This window comes from Sylvia atricapilla, chromosome 1, assembly GCF_009819655.1.
Source record: "Sylvia atricapilla isolate bSylAtr1 chromosome 1, bSylAtr1.pri, whole genome shotgun sequence".
NCBI lineage: Eukaryota > Metazoa > Chordata > Aves > Passeriformes > Sylviidae > Sylvia > Sylvia atricapilla.
In genome coordinates, this window is record NC_089140.1 from 21,373,687 (window position 1) to 21,394,707 (window position 21,021).

The window sequence follows — 21,021 nt, forward strand, 5'->3', positions numbered from 1 at the left end:
TTCCACGGAGCCAACACCTCCACCCTCCCTTCACCCTGTCTTTTAACTTCCCCCCCAGAGCGCCGGGGCCGGCGAGGCCGCTCCCCTCCCGCCCCGCCCCGCGCCGCTTCCGGCGCCGCTGGGAAGTGGGGCAGAAGGGAGGGCGGCGGCCGGGGAGGTGGGCAGGGGTTCGGGAGTGGTGTGGGTTGTGGTTCCCACCAGCCTCATTCCTCGGGAGTGCGCAGCGGCGGGGCAGAGAGGTGGGCTCGGCTCGGTTTGGCTGTCTCCTTACAGCCAGGCCCCGTCCGCCCGGGGCTCTCTGGGCTTTCCTCCACGCGGGCCCTGGGCCGCTGTAAACTCTGCTGTGCTGTTGCGGGCTTCGCGCCCGGCTCGGCTCGGCCCGGCTCGGCTCGGCCCGGCTCGGCTCAGCCTGGCCCGGCCCGGGGAGCGCTGGGGTCGGGGCTCGGGCGGGGGCCTTGGGGAGAAGGATCTGTGAGGGGGCGAGGAGGGGCCGCCAGCTGGGCCAGGGGCTGATTTCCCCTTCGCCAGGTATCCTCTAGTCTCGGGCGGGTGTCCCAGGACTGACTGGCTACTCCTTGGGAGAGAAAGCGACTCCTTGAGCTGGTTAATCGCGACATGCTGGGAAAGCATCAATAGCCGCCTGGTCATCGTTTCCCCCTGTTGTGTGTGTCTGCCTCTCGTGGCTGCAAGCCAACAAGAAGCCGTCCGTTCGTGCTTTTGTCGGGGAAGGTTTCCTGATATCTGTCTTTCACCGTGTAAATGGCAGGAGGCCGGAGCAGGGGAGAGAACAGTGTGGGGAGATTCGTCATCGAACGTGGGCTTCGTGAATACTCTATTGGGTTGTGCTGCAAATCTGCAACATGGAAAAGCAAGTGCTTGAATCCTCAGAGGAGCGGACCTTTCAGTACCAAGATTCTCTGCCTTCCCTGCCAGTACCTCCTCTTGATGAATCTTTGAGTAAATATCTTGATGCAGGTAATGACTTCATGTTGTAATGATAGCATGTCATGTGCTGTTGTAACCAGGCTAATCTGAAGGTGTTTGCTAAGTGATTGTAGAGACAGCTTGTAATGTAATTGAGGCGTGGCATACAGACAAGCTTTCAGTGCCAAAGGTCTTTTTCAGGCTCAAAACTGGAAATTAAGTGCCCAGCACAACTTGAGTAAAAGTTTCTATTTTATCCCTAATTGCCTCAAGTGGATTTGGCATGTGGGAAGGTTAACTTTTTACTTTGAGAGTGGATTTTTTTTTTCCCTTGTAAAAACAAACAAGCAAAAAACCCTGGTACTGGTGAAAGACTCTTCACTTACAAATTTTGGTTCACATAATTGCTTTTTATAACTGTGTTTATCCGGGATTTTTTAAAAAAGGCAAGTTATTTAAAACTTTTCATACTTAATATTGGTGAGAAAGAACACTTAGTAACTATACAGTAATAGGGAAAAGCAGTGGTGAGCATTTTTACATAATTTAGCTCGGACACTTTCTGCCTTGACGTGTTGACTATTCTAAAGACTATCACAGTAAAGTTTTGGAAACAACATCAGTGCATGCGTGTCTACTTTTGTTTATAAAGAAGAAAGGACTGGTTAGTTCTTTATTATATATTGGGAATAGAAAGAATACATTATGGAGTATCTTGAGATTACTTTTCTCTATTTCTCCAGTAATTTTCAGAACTCTGAGACATGGAGTTTTTTTCTGGAACATCTACTTTGTATCTTACTATCTTACAGGTATTACACAAATGCTAACAAAGTAAGACTTGGAGTTCTTTCCTTAGCAGAAGCATGCTACAGCAATTTTTTCCCTTTTCCAAAGTAAAATTCTTGAAGTTAACTCTGAGTTCCCATTTATTCTGAGTACTAGAAGTGGTCTGCTTTGGTGTTCCTTACATCTTCATTTTTTTGGTGCAGAATATTGAATTGTTGGGTTTTGAGCAAAAATGTTGTGTGTGTATGTATACCTAAAATAATGCACTGTCTTTTTGCTGTCATTTAATGCTGTTAATCTGCAGATTAACTAAAGTTTCGCTGCAAGAGTAGAACGTACAATAACAAAATTGCTGTTTAGTTTTGTAAACCTAGCTGACTCTCCTAGCTAATTCTCTCATGGAGTGAGAAAACCTGATGGTGAATTTGTTTGCACTTGTTTTGTGATTCTGAGCTCTTTTCATAAATACCTTATCACATGTCCCTTCCTTTTTCACGCTGAAGTTAGTTGCTGCTTACTGTTCCATGTGCAAAGTCATTCTATAATTTTGATCACTGTTGCTCTTTAGTCTCATTGGTGGTGGAGAAAAGTTTGCCCAGCATCTGCCACAGTCTTCCCTTGTACAAATATATTAAAGTCAAAGTGTGCAGAGCACAGTTCTAGACATATCTCTGTGAATTTCATTGCTTACGCTTGTCATTTTAATTTGTAAGTACGAGTGAAGGAAAAGAAGTGCTTCAGAAAAATAATTCAGAACCTCCAAATGATTCTTCACAGAAGCTTTAAATTAGTCCTGGGAAACCTTCTTTCACTGGTTGGAGGAGGACTTGGGCACTTGACATTAGTCACTGGGCCTGCTGGTAGAGTGCTTGTCAGTTTAGAGCCAGCCAGCTAGAAAAGCTGGACTAAGTATATGTCAGAATATGCCTCATTTAAGGCTTTACAGAATATGCTTTATTTAAGGCTTTGCAGTTGCTACCTCTTCTTTAAGGAGTAACATGGTTTTAAAAGTAAGCCTTGAGCAGAGAAGGTGGCCATAGCCATTTGTTTAGCCTTCCAGCCCAGAGGCTGAGACTCAGAAACATAGACTCAGCATGAAAGTATGAAAACTCAGACTTCCAGCTTACCAGAGAGTTCCTTAACTATGCAGCTGAAGGTGTCTTTCATGGGATACTGCTTATTCATGGGCAGAGCTGAACTCCTAATGAGAAAGAAAGACAAGAAATGTGGGCTGGAGAAATGCAGAAGTTTCACTGAACTCTGGTGAGAAAAGGGCCAAGTTCTACTCTTTAACAGTGCTGCTTCTATGTCTGATTAAATAGTTTTTAAGTGGAAAAAGGTCCTGTAGTCATAGAATCATGTAGGTTGGAAGAGTTCATTGGGACCAAATTCCTCCTCAAAGCTGGTCCAACTACAGCTTATTGCTCAGGCCTTGCTTAGCCAGGGTTTTTTACTTGCAACTACTTTGATTGTAACCTGTTCTGGTGTTTGATCACCCTTCCTGATTGTGGGAGAGGGAGTAAAAACAACCAACCAACCAAAAACAGCAATGACCCCAAAAACTTCACATTTTCCATGTCAAAAATTTTCTGTATTCCGCCTTTATTTCATTTTCTATTATCCTAATTCTTTGTGTCTCCGAGAGGAACTATGCTTTATCTTCAACCGTGACTTTCCGTTGAGTTGAAGAGGACAGCAAGGTATTCCCTTTGCATTCTCTTCATAAGCTCAGCAAACACAGTTCTCAGCCTCATCTCACTGTGCATCCCAGTCCCCTTACAACCTTAGTCATCTCTTTAATGGTTTGACTAAATTAATGGCAGGTCTTTTCTAGGCGAAATGATTCTATGAATTGAGACATGAACAAATAATTTTGCTTGTTTTTCATTTTCTGTGTAAATACTGCTCTGTAAGGACTTTGTAACCTGAATAATAACAGAGGGTAATCATCCTCTCTTTCAATAGTATGTGATAATAAGGTCATTTCCATCACTCAAACCTGAGTGTTGGACTACTATCAATCAGGGATGGCTTTCAACTTCAGGGTGAAACTGTAGTCTGCAAAAGGGTAAAGGTGAATGGCTCTGTTGCTGTTATTTCTTTTTTCATTTGTGTTTACAACTGATAGTGTGCAATTCAAGCTGCATCTAGATGTGGTAGTCACTGCCTGAATGTTCATAGCTGATCACCTGTGGTGGAGGTGTAAGAGGAATGCTGGTAACCTTTCCAGTTGTGATGGTGTTATACTGGAATTTTTGGAGATCCCAGTGCAATTTAAACACAAGTATTGTATGGTAATACTTGAATGTATATGTTCTCTCTGCTGCCTTAGGTTGTTTGGATGTGTTCAAAAACCACATTTGTAGGTAATATTTGGCCCTTACTCTCCATGTTTGTCCGGTGGAATAGAAAAAAAAATACCACTAGGGATTGCATTTTTGTTGTAGAGTACCATGAGGATGTATCTGAAAATGAATCCTTTTTTTTCACTTTAGGACAGGTAGTGCAAAATACTGAAATGCCTTATATAATTAGGATTAAAACTGAATTATTTTGAAGAGGAGCAAGGATGACTTACTCTTGATGGAAGAAGATCAGCACTAAACAGATTAGATATGAAAAGCTACATTGGTCCTATTGGGGTGTGAGTGCTGAGGGAGCTGGTCTTTGTCTTTGGGAGGCCACTTCTGATAATCTTTAAAAGATCATGATTACTGGTGAAGGTTCCTGAGGAAAGGAAGAAAGCAGATGTTACTGTTGTCTTCAGGAAGGACAAGAAAGATTTCGGTAACCACAGGCTGATCGATCTTGCTTTAATTCCCAGAATCCCTGGCAAATAATCATAAAAACCATTTCTGAGCATATGAAGGACAAGAAGGTGATTTGGAATAGGCAGCATGGGTTTCTGAAGAGGAAATTTTACTTGACCAACATGGTAGCCTTTTACGATGAGGTGACTGTCTTGCTGGATGAAGGAAGAAGAATGGATATTGTTTATATTTACTTTAGCAAGGCTTCTGGCACATCAAAAGCTTTTTAAAACAATCTTCATAGATGAACTAATTAAGTATGGACTAGGTAGAGGACAGTCAGATGGGCTGGAAACTGTATCATCTTCTGGGCTCAAAGGTTTGTGATCAGCAACACATATGCCAGTTGTAGGCCAGTCTCTGATGGTGTACTCCAGGGGTCCAGTATTTTTTAATATGGTCATTAGTGATGATGGAGCAGAGTGTACTCTGAGTTTTGGAGCTTCCAAAGCTGGAATGAGTAGCTGATACACCAGGTGGTTGTTATGCCATCAGAGAGAGCTTGATAGGCTGGAGGAACAGGCTAACAGGAGCCTCAGGAAGCTCAACAAATACAGTGACATGCCAAGTCATTCACCCAGGAGAGAATAACTTGCCACAGCAGCACAAGCTGTGGCCTCGTGCCTGGATAGAGAAGAGCCCCTGGGGTCTGGTAGACATGAGGTGCACATGCTCTGGTTGAGCATGAACCAGCATGTGGCCTTGCAGCAAGGCTTGTTAGTAGTCTTTGGGGCTCCTTATTGAAGGGACATTGCCAGCAGGTACAGAGAAGTGATCCTTTCCCTTGGTTCAGTGCTGGGGAGGACATATCTGCAGTTCTGTGTCTGTTTCTGGGCTCCCTGTACCAGCAAGATATGGACATACTGAAGTGGGCCCAGAGAGGGGCAGTGAGAGGGATTAAGGTATTGGATTATCTGATATATGAGAAGAGTCAGGGAAAGCTAGGATTATTCAGATCTTTGCAATACATGTGATTACTTGTGGAGGAGTAAATAAGATTGAGGCAGACATCATAGTAGTTTTCAGTGACAGAATAAGTGGTGATGGGCACAAATTAAAATACAAGAAATTCCTTTTAAACATAAGAAAACCCCTCTTGTTGCAACAGTGGTCAAGCAGTGAACAAGTTGCTACCAAGGTGGTTGTAGAGTCTTCATCCTTGGAGATACTTAAACCCCAACACAGTCCTAAGCAACTTGCTGCAACTGACCTACAGAGATGAAGTGTTGGACAAGATTATCTCTAGATTTGTGGAGAAAAGTAGAGGTTGCAGGCAAGCAGGCGTGATTGCAGCAAGATGAAGTTTTAATACTCAGGTTAACTAAGTATTTGAGACTGCCCTGCTGAAACTCAGTTGCTGCTTGCAAAAGATAGATGAGAGATGATGCAATACTTGTTTAAATTTTTGTAATTGTGTATCTTTCATTGGTTCTTAACAGCTATGAGTCCATTACAGGGTTACCTATACCAAGGCAAACAAGAAATTAACTAGTGGTAGTATCCAGCAGCCTCAAAAATTACTTCGACCTCATTGTGTAGGCATTGAATCACCAGAAACACACCTCACATACAACCCTTCATTCTGTTTCCCACCAACTTCACAATCTAAGTATAACAGAAAATACATTATACACCAGGTGAGTATAGGAAAAAAATAAGATGTACCTGCATGAAAAATGGCATCAGCAGTGCCTGTTACTGAACATAGATTTCATGGTAAAAAGTCTTTAAGGAATGTTTAGATTAAAATAATCACCAGTTTTGTAGATATTTGTGGAGGATTTTGGCATATAATGCACATCACTGAGAGAAATCCAAAGGGATTTAAAACCAGAAAAACTGTCTACCGATAACTGCATTTGCTATCAGTCAAAGATGGATATAACACAGGGACAGTGAATGAGAATTGATGGGCAAGTTGCTTGTAGGCCATAACTTGAAAATATAGGCAAGTAGCTTGTAGCTGATGCAGTAGGGTGGCAGACATGTATGGTCAATGAGTTAATTTACAAAAAAAAATTCCTGTTAATTTCATTACTTGGAAGAACTCCATAGTATTTACAGATGTAAATATATTTGATTTAGTTATCTGTTAAATATTTCAGGTTTTCAGAAATTACTGTAGTCTGTTATCATCTGTATTTATTTACAAGTATGTATTTATGTTTTGTTAGAATATACTAATTTATTTACAGGTTTTTGAGAGGTGTTTAAAAGGTGTTTTCCCTTCAAATACTTGTTTTAGAAAAAATAATTCTCATTTACTGCCTTGACTGTGGATATCTGAGTCTTGGAATAAATCTTAGGCTACAGTTGTCCTTAAAATAAAAACACTTTCTTTTTACAGTGAAGCCATTTCTAAGTCAAGAAGAATATCAAAGAACCGAGGATATAGTTAAAAAATTTGAAAATGGCATTGGAAAAGAGTTGCATCAGAAATTACTGGAAAGAGCTAAAACAAGAAGGAATTGGGTGCGTATTTAGATATGTAAGAAATTGTAATTCAGTGTAAGAAATCTTAATTCAGCTTGTGGAAAGTTGGTTATTCAGGATGTAACTCAAAGAATAATTTCACTTTTTTTAATCTTCAAATCTTCCTTACATCAGCCACTTGACCTGTGGATGTGAACCCATTCACTTACATATGTGTCATTTGGTCTTCTCAATGCTGAGTGGCTAAGAGAGCTCACTTACTGAAATTTAAAGCTGCCAGATTTTGAATGCTTTATCTGTCAGTCTCTCCTATGACATCTGTCCCTTCTCTCTCCACCCTGTAAAAAAAACCCAAAGCAAAGCAAAACCAAAAAACAAAACCAACAATAACAAACCACCCCAACAAAAAAAAAAAAAAACAACCCTGGAATCCAGAGTTTGGTTTCTTTCTTTTTCTTCCCATGGTAGCATTTTAAGGTTGTCTTTCAGCAGAGAAGGAGATACAAGGAAAGTCATTCTGCCAAGTGGAATTCATAAGGACTTTCTAAATCCTAAGAAAACATACTCCAGAGTGGAGATTTTCAGATGGTGTCAGAAAATGCATATTATGAACTGTTCTCTCTCAGATCCCTTCCCAACACAAATCTAGTTTCCTTCTATTCTTCATGGAGTAGTCTGTGATATTCACAGCAGCCACAACTGACATCTGCAAGAGTTTAGGATGATGAATATTAGGGGAAGAAAGAGTATAATTTACAGTTTAATATTCTTAAGCAGCACTGAATTTTATTTCAAGCTTGAAAACAGAAGAGCTAAATGTATCTTCAGTAGTTAGTTTTGAATCACTGCCCTGCCCTGTGTTATATAGGACCTACTATTCAGAGTATTAAAATAAAAATAAATTAAAAAAATTAAAATTAAAAAAGTAAAAAGACCATTGAACAGTCACATAATTATTAAAGAATTAATGAATAGCATAAGTTCTGATGTTAAATGTTTTTCATTTCAGCTGGAGGACTGGTGGCTGAATGTGGCTTATCTTGATCTTCGCATCTCAACACAAATACACTGTAATATGGGAGGCCCTGGTCCCTATATTGAACACTGCTGGCCACCAAAAGAGGGCACTCAGATAGACAGAGCATGTGTAAATATATGGCACACCCTGAAATACTGGGATCTATTACGAACGTAAGAAAAAATAACTGATCCTAAATATTGATGGTCTGTTATCTATTAATTGCGTATGTGTGTTTATGTCATGCATTGGCATGCATTCTTTGCCATAATAGACAGGTTTGTCTTACCTTAATTTAATTCCATCATTGTAATTTCTCTTGCTTGATGTTTCTGTGTTTGTTACTACAGAGAGAAGGTTGCCATAGAGAGATCTGGGAATACAGTTCTGGACATGAACCAATTTCGAATGCTCTTCTGCACTTGCAAAATTCCTGGACGTACCAGAGACTGTCTTGGCAGTTATTTTAAAACTGGTAAACAAATGAAAATTTGGGGTTAATACAAGCAAGTGATTTTTATTAATATGCTAAAGGAGTGGTCGGTTTAACCATAAAATTCTTGCTTTCTTGAGGGCTAATCAGCTACTGGTTGTAGAGTGCTTATATAATGAAGCAAAGAGGGCATCTCATCTACAAATACCTTTTAGGGTCTAATATTTAGTCCTTATTGAATAAGAGTAAAAGAAAGCTCTGTTTAAATTGTGTGTTACCAGCCTGATGCCTATAATAAGCATGCCAGCATTAAGAATTGATGAAAGACAAATTCTGTGTGTTATAAGTATTTGTGGATTCAGCAGAGAACACTCCTTTCAGCAGAGGGAGTTCCTGCCTACAAGACCCAAATAAATGAGATTTGCTAGTAGATAATGACTTCAAGTAGTTCATAACAGTGAGAGTTATGGGTGACTTCTGTTGGCTTTTAAAATATCTTCAAGTTTGCAGAATTGAACAAAAAAGAGTCTGTAGGGCTTGCTGAGTTTTTTCTGTGTCTGTTGCATTATTCCCCAAGGTTGGTTTTTCATTTATTCGTTTTTTCATTTCAGAGGCTGAAGGTGAATGTCCATCTCACTTGATAGTCCTGTGTCGAGGTCGGGTATTTGCATTTGATGCTATGCATGAAGGCAGCATGCTGACTCCTCCAGAGATTTTCAGGTTTTCAAAATGTTTATTTTAAATTAGCTGTCTTATTTAATCTACATACCAAAGAGGTGCTTTTTTTTTCCATTCCCTTGACCCCAAAGAATTAGGTGTGAGAGACTACAGCTTCTCCTTTAGCTGAAAGGTTCAGATTTGAGTAAATCCTTGTTCCCCGGTTGGCAATTTCTTTCCATATACTATTGTAATACATCTGTTGAGCATCATACAAAATGCCTGAAAGAAGATACTTCAGTAGGAAATAACCATTTTTTGTGCTTTCTATACATGGAGTTAGTAGGATTACAGCTATCATCATTGCTTCCATGTACAATCTGCATTGCCACTTAATCATTATTAAAGTTGAAGCACTCTAATATGCTGAAACTACATCTGTATGTAACAGGAGAGTTCAATGTAAGTGTCTTGCATATAGATCCCAAATCAGTCACATCTTCTTACTAAAGAAGGGTTGTTAATTTTGCCGGGGAATAGCTTAATGCAATTGTCAAAGTGCTGCTTATAATGCACAACGGAAGGCTTGTAATTAAAATTGGCAAAAAGTGGATGGCCAACTTCCTCAGGCAAGACAAACCAAATTAGAGAAGTTAAAAATCACATTTTTAAAATAGTCTGGTACTTTAATACCTAATATTTTTACATATGCATTTCTAATTTTTGTGGTTGTACCTGTTAAGTCAAGCCAATAACAAAGAAATGAACTCTTGGAATAAAGACAAAACCCCCTGAATCTGTTGTCTATAGGAAGAGCAGGTTGAGTTTGGTTTGGTGGGGCTTTTTTTGTTTGGCTTTATTTTTCTAACCTCATAATGGATGTCTTATATTTTTGATACTATGTAACTAATGATCAGTAGTGAAATTTAATAGGCAAGAGTGCCAGAACAAAGAACAGACCAGATAAAGTGCCTGTAATTTATGGAGTTTCTTTAACATCGAGAACAGCATGTGAAAAACTGAATTTGCAAATAAAAACTCACCCTCTGTTAATTGTTCTTCTAAAGGAAAAGATAGGAAGAGAATTGCTCTTGTATACTCATACTCTACATTCAGGATGTACTGTAGCTAGTGTTCTGTTTTAAGGTTTATCTTGAGGGGAAGGTTTGCCCTGTATGTGATGAGTTGCTGTAAAAGCTGTAAAGGTGCAATATGGCAGATGTCTGCTGCTCTGAAAAGTCTCAACCTGCGCTGTTGAAGTCTTAAATCTATTTCTAAATTGAGTGTGTAATAATGCTTTAGCACTACGATTGTTTGTGTGTGTTTGTACTGGGCTTGTAGGTGCTGAGTGACTGAAAACTGAGTAGGTCTTCAATTGTCCTTAGCATCTAGGGTACTTGATTCATGTTTCTTGAAAATTCACGTTGGCTTCTGACTGTGGAAACAAAATTCCTGCTTGGCAAAAAAGAGAGAGACACAAGGTGACTTTTACCTTCTCTCCATCTGTTGTTAACTTCAGTTTTTGAAATCTTCTTAAAGGCAACTTGCATATATACAGGAGAGATGCTGTAGTGAACCAGATGGACCAGGACTGGCAGCCCTAACAAGCAACGAAAGGACCAAATGGGCAGAGGTAGGACTACTTCAGCAGCTAGTTCCTGGGAAAAGCATTGTGATCACTGGAAAAACATTATTTCACTTAGCTTTGTCTTTTTATGCCTTCCAGTTACGGGAATATTTGATTCATCTTGATCCAAAGAACTTAACTCTTCTGGAAAAAATTCAGAGAAGTTTGTTTGTGGTTGGGCTTGATGATTCTAGTCCCCATGCAACTCCCGAGGATTACACCGAGGTAGCTAAGAATTTTTGATAATTCATATCTGATCATCTTCACATAAAAATTTCTCTTGCATATATAGAGAAGTAGCACCTCTTGCTCTTTCAGAACAGTAAAAATGAAGCAGATAATTATGCAAAAAATGTGCTTTTTTGATCCATAGGAAAACTTAAATAGTTTAAATTGTTAGGACATTGGAAATGGGAATGGCTGAAATCTACCTTCATAACTTTTTAGCCATCTATCCTCCAGGGTCTTCAAGGATATAGTCATTAATTTTATCACACTTCTAATTAATAACTTGACCCTATAATTATGTTTCATCTTGAGCTGGATGAAAATGTCATCTGTCAGGGAGTCTTGCCATCTTCATTAAGACTAGGTTTAACTTACAAAGCTTAGCAGTGTTCTTGGTGTTTTGTAGACTTCACAGTATGTTTCTTCTGCTTTAGCTTACGAGGCTGGGGCTGACAGGTGATCCAACTGCACGCTGGGGAGATAAATCCTACAATAGCATATTCTTTGCCAATGGAACCTGCAGTGCATTCTGTGATGTAAGGTTTTTTTTTCCATCTTCTGAGTATTTATTTACTGAATTTCCCTATTCAGAGTATTATTTTAAGTGCTTAATGTGTTAGTCTTTAGTATGGCCTTGTTTACCTGGCACTTACATGGCCTGGTAAGTTTCCAAAAGCAGCCTGCTTTCTCATGTTCTTGCTCTCTCATGGTGTTTGCTATTACACCATACTTTAATTAACAGTGGGATCTGAAGTCATAATCTTATTTCTGAAAGTATTTGATGAGGAATTCCAAAGGAAAAAATAAACTGCACAAGAATGCTTAAAATTAACTCTTTGTTTGATGTATCCATTTGAACAGCTGGGGTTTTTTTTTAACTTATTTTAAACTCATAATTGCATGGCTAGAGGGGCTTATATTTTTCCTTAAATCTGCCTTTTCATGGCAGTAGTAAATTGTGCCTCCCTGTCCAGCTACAGAGCAGTTAAAATGGGTGCTTGGACTTAAATTCTGCAATAAAATAAGTATTTTATTGCAGAACTATAAAATAGTTCTGTGCAGTTAAGCTGTTGGTCTGCAGGAAAAAGAGCAGGATAGGGAAAAAAGCAAAAGAGTTTGATCTTCTTGCTGTTATGCAGAGTAATATAATATGTCCTCTTATCTGATTCTAGCATTCTCCTTTTGATGCCATGGCTTTAATTACCATGTTATCCTATGCTGAAAAGAAGATCATTGAAAATGAGGGAAGATGGAAGGTATCTATCCTTTATAAACTTTCAAGCTTATCGGTTAACATGTCTTTTCTTATGGATAACATTTTCTGGTTTTGTGTCTTTCTTTCTGTCTTCATCTTCCCAGGGATCAGATAATGTGAGGGATATTCCGCAGCCAGAGGAACTTGTATTCACAGTGGATCCAAAAATTATAAATGAAATTGGACGTACTAAAGAATTGTATTACAAGAAGGTGAAATTTACTCCTGGTTCTCTTAGTTGTTACTGATACTAGGGTTTTTTTCATTCTATTTACATGTTTTAGTTTATTTACATGTTTTTGTCATGCTGGAGAACAGGAATTAATATGTTACTGATTAATTGTTGAATTTAATGCCATGGTTAAGTTAGTTACATTGGGTTTATGTTGCATTTGTTTTATTTACAATGGACCAGTTATTACAATGGAAAGTTGTGATACTTCTTGACTTCTGTTGGTTTTCCTCCTTTGACATGACAGGTATCTGACTTGCAGCTGGTGACTTATGCCTTCACATCCTTTGGCAAAGCATTGATTAGAAAGAGGAAACTTCATCCCGATACATTTGTGCAACTTGCCCTTCAGCTGGCTTATTACAAATGCCATGGACGGTACGAAAATACCAGATTAGGAATAAAAAACTAGTTTCTTAAGTAGAAGAGTGTAGTGTCTTTGCAACATTACTGTATAATTTGCCATGAGAATGTAAGAATGCAGAACTAAGGGATTTTTACAGTAACAGTTGCATAGAGCCATGCCTGCTTCAGAAGAATTGTGTTCTTGTACCCATAGGGATGATACATCTACATATTACGGAATGGATGGTAGAACACGGTCTGTGGAAACTTGAACTTGGGCCTACAAAGGCAACACTTGGGCAAACGAAGTGCACAGTGGGTCAGGGTTCTCTGATGTCAAAGAGTTGCTCAAATGTAAAAAAAGAGTTTTGTCTGTAGCATGTGGCAGCCATCAATAAGTTGTTTAGTCTTCTAAGCCTGTAAAAAGCCTCAGAAACTTCAGTGTCTCATTTTCTTTAGCAGTATTGGATGTGAAGGTTTGGGCAGAATAATAGAGATGGAGATAGTGACCCTTCAAGTGCCCGCCTCTACATTTTTGGATGTGGCATTTAATTCTGTATTATTGATTAAAAGTTGTCATTCTTCTTGTTATTGGTGTTCTCAAATTTCTGTTTGGTAAGTAGCACTCATTATGGCTTGTGTAAGTCATTACTGACCAGCAGAGTATTGCTTGCTTCAGAAGGAGGACGGTTTCATCATAGTTGTGTGATGTTTAGTCACTGGTGAGAGGTAACTCATCATAACAAAGGTTGGTAGATCTTGGTTTGCTGAACACAAGGGCATTAATTATCTGACTAAAATAGCCTTGGTCTGTTGTAAACATGCAAATATATTTCATATTAAGTAGACTGTCATAGAGCTGGAGTTACTTCATGTCAAAGTTGGATGGCTGTCAGTATGCAGCAGAAAAGGTTTTGACCTTTTCCCTTTAAATGCTTTGGAACACATTGCTTACTTTAAATGTATCTCTTAATTTATGAGGGTTTGGATGGTGTAGGTGGAAGTATACAGTGAAACTGGAGCTTGTGTAATTAGCTTGTGTAGCTATTTTTGCTAGAGGCTGGTAGATTCTGTAGTCTGCAGAGAATATCCATGGCAATGCCATCTTTTCAAGGTATGATTATAGTACTGGCACTTTTTTTGTCATCTGTCCCATAAAAGCACATAAATTTGCTTTGTGGCTCTTTTTCAGCCTTATAACTTAAAGAAAACTAATGGGTTTCTGATACTTATAACTGAGCTAGATGTGCAAGATCTTTTGCAGGACTTCTTTAGTCTTTGAGATAGAAAATAGTTTTCTTAAGTTAATGAGACACTCTTCCCTAATTTTTGTTCTTAGTCCGGGCTGCTGTTACGAAACTGCGATGACCAGACGTTTCTATCATGGCCGCACAGAGACCATAAGGCCATGTACTGTGGAAGCAGTGGAATGGTGCAAGTCCATGCTGGATCCTTCTGACAGTGTAAATACTGAAATCCTATTTTAATTACTATGTGTTTAGGAGGCCTGTCATCTGAACCACTTCAAACTTGTTTTTCTGTTGTCTTATTGATGGGAGTTGTCGCCTTTCCGTGGAGACAAATTTCAAATATTGGGTTGCTTGAGCTCTGATTCTGGTCATTGTGATTGAGATGTGCTGTCATGTGTGGGCTGGCTTCATTTTCTGTGCTATTCGCTTTTTGGGTTCAAGAATGTAACTGTCTCAAATTACATTCACACTGATTTATTTCACACCTCAAAAAGTTATTGGGCTGGAACCAAAGTATTCTGCTGTGCAGTTGTGCTGTTGTTTTAATTTTTAAGTGAAATCAGGAAATGTTTATCTAATAGTTGCATCTGAGAGCAAAATTGAAAGGTGTTTATGTCCTAGTGGTAACAGGGGTGTATTCTGGAGTTTGTCTCTGAGTAGCTGAACCAGACACCTTTTCTTTTCCCAGCAACTACCCTCTGGTGCTTGGCTGGCAAAGCAGGTCATGCCTTGCTTGCCAAGCAAGAGCTCAGCTAAAGCTCTTACTCTTGCCCTCACTGTACATTTCTCAGAGCCTGAGAAATTAAGCAAGGAGAAGGTTCTTGAGACAAAGGGCAACACATCTTTAGAAAAATCAAAGGTTCTATATTATTAATGCATCTGAAAAACATAGAGGAAGACGGCTGTCAGAAGGCATATGTGATTAATAATTCTGGCCATTAAGAGCACATTTTCCTAGTCTTCACTGGCTTCTTTTAGCATGTACTGCAGTTTTAAAACTCAGTTTTCTGGCCACCTTCCAAATCTGCTTTCCCATTCCAAATATAGATTCCTATTATTTCCCTGTTCCTCAGTTACATTCTAACCAATTGTCAGGCTTCTGTGATTACTACTACTACTACTTTCAACACTAACTGTAGCCTTTTTCTCTTTGTAATGTTAAATAGTATCTCCAAATATCTCCCTATTGTTTTGTTTTGTTTTAATACTAAGTCTTGCAGCTTAAAAAATCTGTTCAGTAGTATTGAAATTAACATGCTTAAAAGTCTGCCTTTATGTAATTTTTAAGACCTTAAAGTCAGATGTTTTGAAATAATCCTTTTGTCTTAAATTTTCTATTGTGTCTTGTCAGCTTGTTAGCTTGATTTTTATCCTAATCGAGTGGCTGATGTCCTTGTTTCACAAGACTGCAGCCTCTTGTGTGATGAATAAAAGGATAAATTGTGCTTCTTAAGTAGTCAAAGTGCTATCAAGATCTAAGGTCTTGGAAGCCAAGATTTTGAGCATCGAGGAGTGTTTCTCAAGGCCTCTTTTACAAAAAACATGTTATTTGTATTCTCTCTGACTTTAATATATAAGTTTTAATATAAACTTGAAAAAATCATAATGTTGGGCAGAATTGACAATCAGCAGAGAAAATTTGGGAATGCACCTAGTAGGAGCTAGTGTCCATCTGAATAAATGTTATTGTAGAAGGCTTTTGGGTTTGATCACTCTAGTTCACACTGGTTCCTTTCCATTGTTTCAGATTATTTAGGAAAGAGAATGAGATTTAGAATATTGTTCAGTTGAAAAGTATTCTGAGTAAGAGAACAGAGATACAGGAAACAAATAACCACATTTTCCTGAAAAGGGAATTTGGGTTTGGGAGAGGTTCTAATCTACCTTTCAAGTGTCTCCATTTTCTTCTCTCTGAAATTGTTAGAAACTATACAAGGGAAAAACCTGCTGTTCTGTGATTGCTGATGTGTTACTCATTTGGATTGATTTTTCTATTTATTTTTCTTTTTTCTTTTTTTTTAATCCTGTCTCTGCCCTACTTTACAGAATTATCAACGGCTACAACTGATGCATAAGGCATTTGCAAAGCACAATAAAATGAGGAAAGAATGTGAAAATGGAAAAGGTATTCTGGGATCAAAAATTTTGTGTCTTTTTCATGTGGGTGAAAACAGAATATCAGTGCATGCTAGTACGTTTTCTCTATCTCCTGATTTTTAGCCTGAATAAAAACTAACCCTTAACCTTTTATACTTTAATTTTGGGGAAAAGAACTAAAACCTAGTTCTTGCACCCATCACTACACCCCAAAAATATGTTCACTTGGAATATTTATTCAGTTTTTCTGTCCAGCTAAAAATTACTTTGGACTATCTTCCAGTCAAATATGTGCTTGGCTGAAAAGTGGTGGTGATCACAGATTTGGGTGAGATTCTAATCCAGCTGTGTTAGTGCTGTACACTGTTCTGTGAATAAGAAGAGTAGCTGGGAAATGAACCTGATGAACTTCATAATCTCTTCAGCGTTTTTGGTGTGTTATCACAATTCAGAGCAGTCATGGCCCTGAAGAACTTTTTGCTGTGTTGACATAATTGCCCATGGGCTGCTTCCACTGTGAGGAACTCTTCTTCCTTGACTGAAGTGGGAGTTTTGTTGGGTTTTGTTTTCCATGGGAACCATGCTGTGTCTTTATTACTTAAGTCATTTGATTTTGAGCTCAGTGCTGCAAGTTGAAAGTTTTTAATGTCTCTTAGATCAAATATGTGGCAGATGTTTTTGGATGCTGCAATATGATGCTGTTGTTTATCTGTCTTTCAGCTGTTTGAGCTCTCAGCTATCCAGACCAGAAGATGCAGAAAAACTGGGAATGCTGCTGTTAATGATTCAGTATTTGCATTTATTTGACAGGCTTTGATCGTCACCTTCTGGGTCTCCTGCTCATAGCACAGGAGCAAGGACTGCCAGTTCCAGAACTGTATGGGGATAAGGCCTTCACAGCCAGGTAAGACATCTCCTTGCCCCATGGGAAGTTGTATGTCTTGATGGCAAGGCCTTTGTTACACTGGCCTTATGTGTGCTGATGTCTTGATCTCTACAACAAAATAACTGTTCTGTAAAACTCACTTTGTTTTAAATTATTTTCAAAAGTGCTGCTTTTGTTTTGTGTTGTTTCACAGTGGAGGAGGTGGGAATTTTGTCCTTTCAACTAGTCTGACTGGCTACACTAGGTTTAGTGGATCTGCAGTCCCTATGGTACAACATGGCTATGGCTTTTTTTATTCAATTAGAGATGACAGGTAAGGATATAATTTCATTTTGGATATAGCTCTGCATTTGTCACAGAGGAAAAGGCAGCTAACAGCTAGAGTGAGGAAAGGAAAATACCAAAGAAATACATCTGTCTGTGTCAGAAGAGTTTGAGAAGTGAGGTACATGAGAATAGAAGCATTGGCATTCTGGGAAAGCACATGTGTGAGGAGCAAGTGGTGGAGGGCAAGTGAGCACCAAGATACTGACAATAAGCAGAAATAAAGAGCAGGGAAGATGAAAGAAGGGAGCAACAAAAGGACTTAAAAATAGGCTGCCATTTTAGGGATCATTTGTAACATGTAAAGGTGTTTCTTGTCTGAGCTAGAGTAGATAAGAGGACAGGTGAGCACACTGCCCATCATTCTTGGCAGTGACACACATCTTGACTCAAACCAGACCTTTTGACAGGAGAGGCTAAAACATTTGGGTTCACTTCTCCAAAAATCATATGATTTGAAAAGATCCAATTTTGGCTTAACTGGTGTTATGGGCAAAAATTACTGCTTTTTTATGAAATATAAAACTACTTTGGTTAGAATGTGTAGAGATAAATTGCTAGCTTAGGTGTAATTGAAATGACTTTTTCCTAAAGCTAGGCAGGGGCTGTGTGCCCATTCAGATCAGTTTGGGAATACAAGGCATTCATACTTTGATCTATGGCTCTCTTTAAATGAACAGAACCTAGATCAAGATGTACCTTTTATTAGATAAATAGAAAAGAAGTGCCTAAAACCTTAAACTAATAGCAGAAAAAGAAGAAATATAACTCACAGCATTTTCAAATACAAGCAGAAAAGTTGTGTCAGTGTGTATGAAGTAACAGGTATTTAAATCAAAGTATCTGATTTCAAGGACTGTCAACATTATTGCTTACTGAGAGCACTGAGGATCTGAGTCCTGTTTTAGTGTTGAGACGATATGTTTATGTGACAATTTTTACTTCAGAATTTATGTCAATAATTCCACATTTCAGGACGATTCGTGTGACTTAGTCCTAGACCTTGACAATTAAGCACGGTGACTTCACTGTTTTCTATGTTGGTAGGATCATTACTAGCTGTTCTTCTTGGAAATCCTGTCCAGAGACTGATGCAGAAGTGCTGTGCAGAACTCTGTTCCAGTGTTTTCATGACGTGCTGCAGTTAACAATTACAGCTCAGCTGTAAGCTTGGTAATGATGTAAGAGGCTTTTGCAAGCTCAAAGTTGTGTGTAGTACTTAAAAATGAAATGCTACTCAAGAGTACTGTTAAATTCAAGACATTCAATGATTTATGTGACATGTATCTATTTTTATGAGATTTACTGTGGTAACAGTACCCATTTAAGAATAATGTAGCCATTTGCAACAGCAATGCAAGCAGTAGTATCTTACCTGTGTAGAACTATGCAATATTAAAATATGCCAGAACAATGCAAACATACTTAGGGATGGGATGTTAGAGTGGAAAATTGATGAGAGGACGTGTATTTATGACCATAGTAGTCACGTGTAGAATAGTTTCTAGTCTACTGATAGTGTTTATGCCAATGGAGCACTTAACTGTGTACTTAAAAGTAATCACACTATCTTCTTATGTGATTATGCCTCCTATTCAGAGTGGTTAATAAAACTGGAGGGTTTAACCATCAGGTTATGTAGTATTTTATAAGTTACCTTTCACTTTTGGCCATCAGGATTATACCAAATAAATGTTGTGTCAACGAATGGGGATGTTCCCACTACATTTGTAGTATGAGAGCACTACAGTTCTAAGTATTTTGAAAAAGAATCACTCAATAATAAAAACAGAAGGCAGCATGAGTTCCAAATTTGTCAGTTTCCATTCTCTGGTGAACTGTGAATATCTGCTGCTTTACACTAATAATGCACAATAAAAGTAAGCACTGAATACAGTTTGATATGGTTCTCAGAATTTTAATACTTGATTCCTCTGAGCAACTTTGTATTTTCCTGTTACAGAAATAAAATTTTCTAAAAATCAACCTTGTCTTAATTAATTTATGGCTGGACTGTTTAACGTAGGGTAGCAGCATTGTGAGAGAGATGATCTTGGTGACAGGTGAGTTTGAAACAGAGATTCTGAAGTATCCATTGTTTTTTCTCTAGCTTTTAGAATTTCAGAGAGATAAAGTACTTTTATGTCCTTTACAGAAACAACTCGATTTTCAGCTAACATGGAACCAGTCTCTCTACCCTCTGGAAGCTCTGTTGCATGTTATTTGTCCAAATAGCAAGAACAGTTCCCCTTTTGATTTCCTCTCTCAATGCCTGACACTTTTCTGCAGTGCAGGGTGTGTTACACTGTGTCTTATTGCTTCAAAAAATGGTCTCCTCATTTCAGCCTTTGTCTTCCTTGCCTTTACTGATCTACCTGTATGTCTCATCTCAATCACATCTGACAACCATTTAGTAGTTTGAGATCTTCCAAAACTCATATAGAGAAAGAATCCATCACTCTTCTGCAATGCTTATACTAACCCACCCTCTTTTTCAGAGCTAAATGGCGTTCTGAAATCTCATGGCCAGTGAAGCCTTTTGTCTATGATGCTGTGATTTCTGTGAGATAGATGAGAATTTTGGAACAAGCTATGTGTGATTATTTTTATGATTTATTTTAATAAATTCTGTCTAATAGTTACAACCTTTCACCCCTCAACTGGTGTAGTAAACTTGATTGCAGTTGTGATAAGGACCATTTACTTTGAACATTCATTCAAAACAGCCTAAAGTCTGATGAATGGTGTAATTTTGCATTTATTTGCATTTATTTTCCATACACCTACTCCTGCCTTTCTGAAGATTTCTGGGAACATAAAAATCCTGACAGAAATGCAGAAAAAGGGCAACTTTTTCAGAAAGTGAATCATCGAGAAAATGGCATTCAATCACCAGCATAACCAGAATTTCCTGTTCAACTGACACAGTCTGAGTCTTGCCTAGGGCAACTGAAGCCAGAAGAGTATCCAGGAAGAACAAATTTAAATTCTGTGAGTTGTTAGAGGTGCTTGTTACGTGCTATGGATGCATGAATTCATGAATGTGGTATTAATTTCCTTGTTGTTTAAAGCATTTTGTCTCCAGTGCCTCTGCCCTCAAAGCCTCCCTGTTTTTGTGCCCTTCTCCATGAGCACAGATGCTCTGTGCTGCAGAGCTGATCTCGGTGCCTGGAGCTCTCCACCCAGTCCTTTACTTTCAGTTTGGCAAGTCAGTGAGACCTTTTTAGGACTGCTTTGTACTCTTTAATTTGAGTAACTCTGAATTTTGTGCTGGTGGAAGAGGGTTGGGTGCTTAAAGCAAATGTACTTCAGTTATTTATTAGTTACAAGTTTTAAGGAAACCATTTATGGGATTGTACCAAAACCACATGTATTGAAACATCCTTATCAGTCTTTATCTAAAAGACTGAACCTGCTGTATAGCTGCACTTCAGCAGCTGGTACTATCCACACTCCTGCATTTCAGGTCCCACTTTGAACATTGACCAGAGAAGAGTAGATCCCTTTTCAGTCTAGAGCTGCTGCTGATTCTCTTGCTCTACAACCTTGCACTCTGAACCACAGCAATCTTATCTGCATTTTGGGTGGTGGAGTGGTGGTGAACTATCATGACCCATGTATGACCTTTATTGTCTTTATCTGACAGTTCCTGACAGTCTGCACAAAGGAAAAACCAAAAGGTGAATTAAAAACTAATACAGCAGCTGTTCCAA

At 38.7% G+C, this 21,021-nt stretch overlaps 1 protein-coding gene across 3 annotated transcripts; it reads left to right on the forward strand.

Annotated features, from left to right (window-relative positions):
* Positions 1–90: 90 nt before the first annotated feature.
* CROT (carnitine O-octanoyltransferase) lies at positions 91–19,294 on the forward strand. Of its 3 annotated transcripts, XM_066316894.1 has the most exons (17): positions 91–157; positions 767–975; positions 6,871–6,995; positions 7,966–8,147; positions 8,325–8,449; positions 9,019–9,127; positions 10,604–10,697; positions 10,791–10,916; positions 11,354–11,455; positions 12,092–12,175; positions 12,279–12,386; positions 12,654–12,784; positions 14,091–14,214; positions 16,048–16,126; positions 16,909–17,002; positions 17,178–17,297; positions 18,356–19,294. In XM_066316894.1, exons 2-17 carry the CDS (start codon positions 861–863, stop codon positions 18,474–18,476), a joined length of 1,839 nt encoding a protein of 612 aa, XP_066172991.1. In that variant the 5' UTR covers positions 91–157; positions 767–860; the 3' UTR covers positions 18,477–19,294. The 3 variants fall into 3 exon arrangements, 2 of the variants coding, with proteins under 2 accessions (XP_066172991.1, XP_066172999.1); XM_066316902.1 differs by lacking the exons at positions 91–157; positions 767–975 and adding an exon at positions 6,032–6,160; XR_010743402.1 differs by lacking the exons at positions 12,092–12,175; positions 12,279–12,386; positions 12,654–12,784; ... (3 more) ...; positions 17,178–17,297; positions 18,356–19,294 and having other exon boundaries at positions 10,768–10,916.
* Positions 19,295–21,021: the final 1,727 nt, after the last annotated feature.

Coding starts and splice junctions, on each gene's coding strand:
- CROT (XM_066316894.1), top strand. CDS start 861: ATGGAAAAGCAAGTGCTTGAATCCTCAGAGGAGCGGACCTTTCAGTAC. Junction 10,917..11,353: donor CTCCCGAGGATTACACCGAG/GTAGCTAAGAAT, acceptor CTTCTGCTTTAG/CTTACGAGGCTGGGGCTGAC. Junction 11,456..12,091: donor CCTGCAGTGCATTCTGTGAT/GTAAGGTTTTTT, acceptor ATCTGATTCTAG/CATTCTCCTTTTGATGCCAT.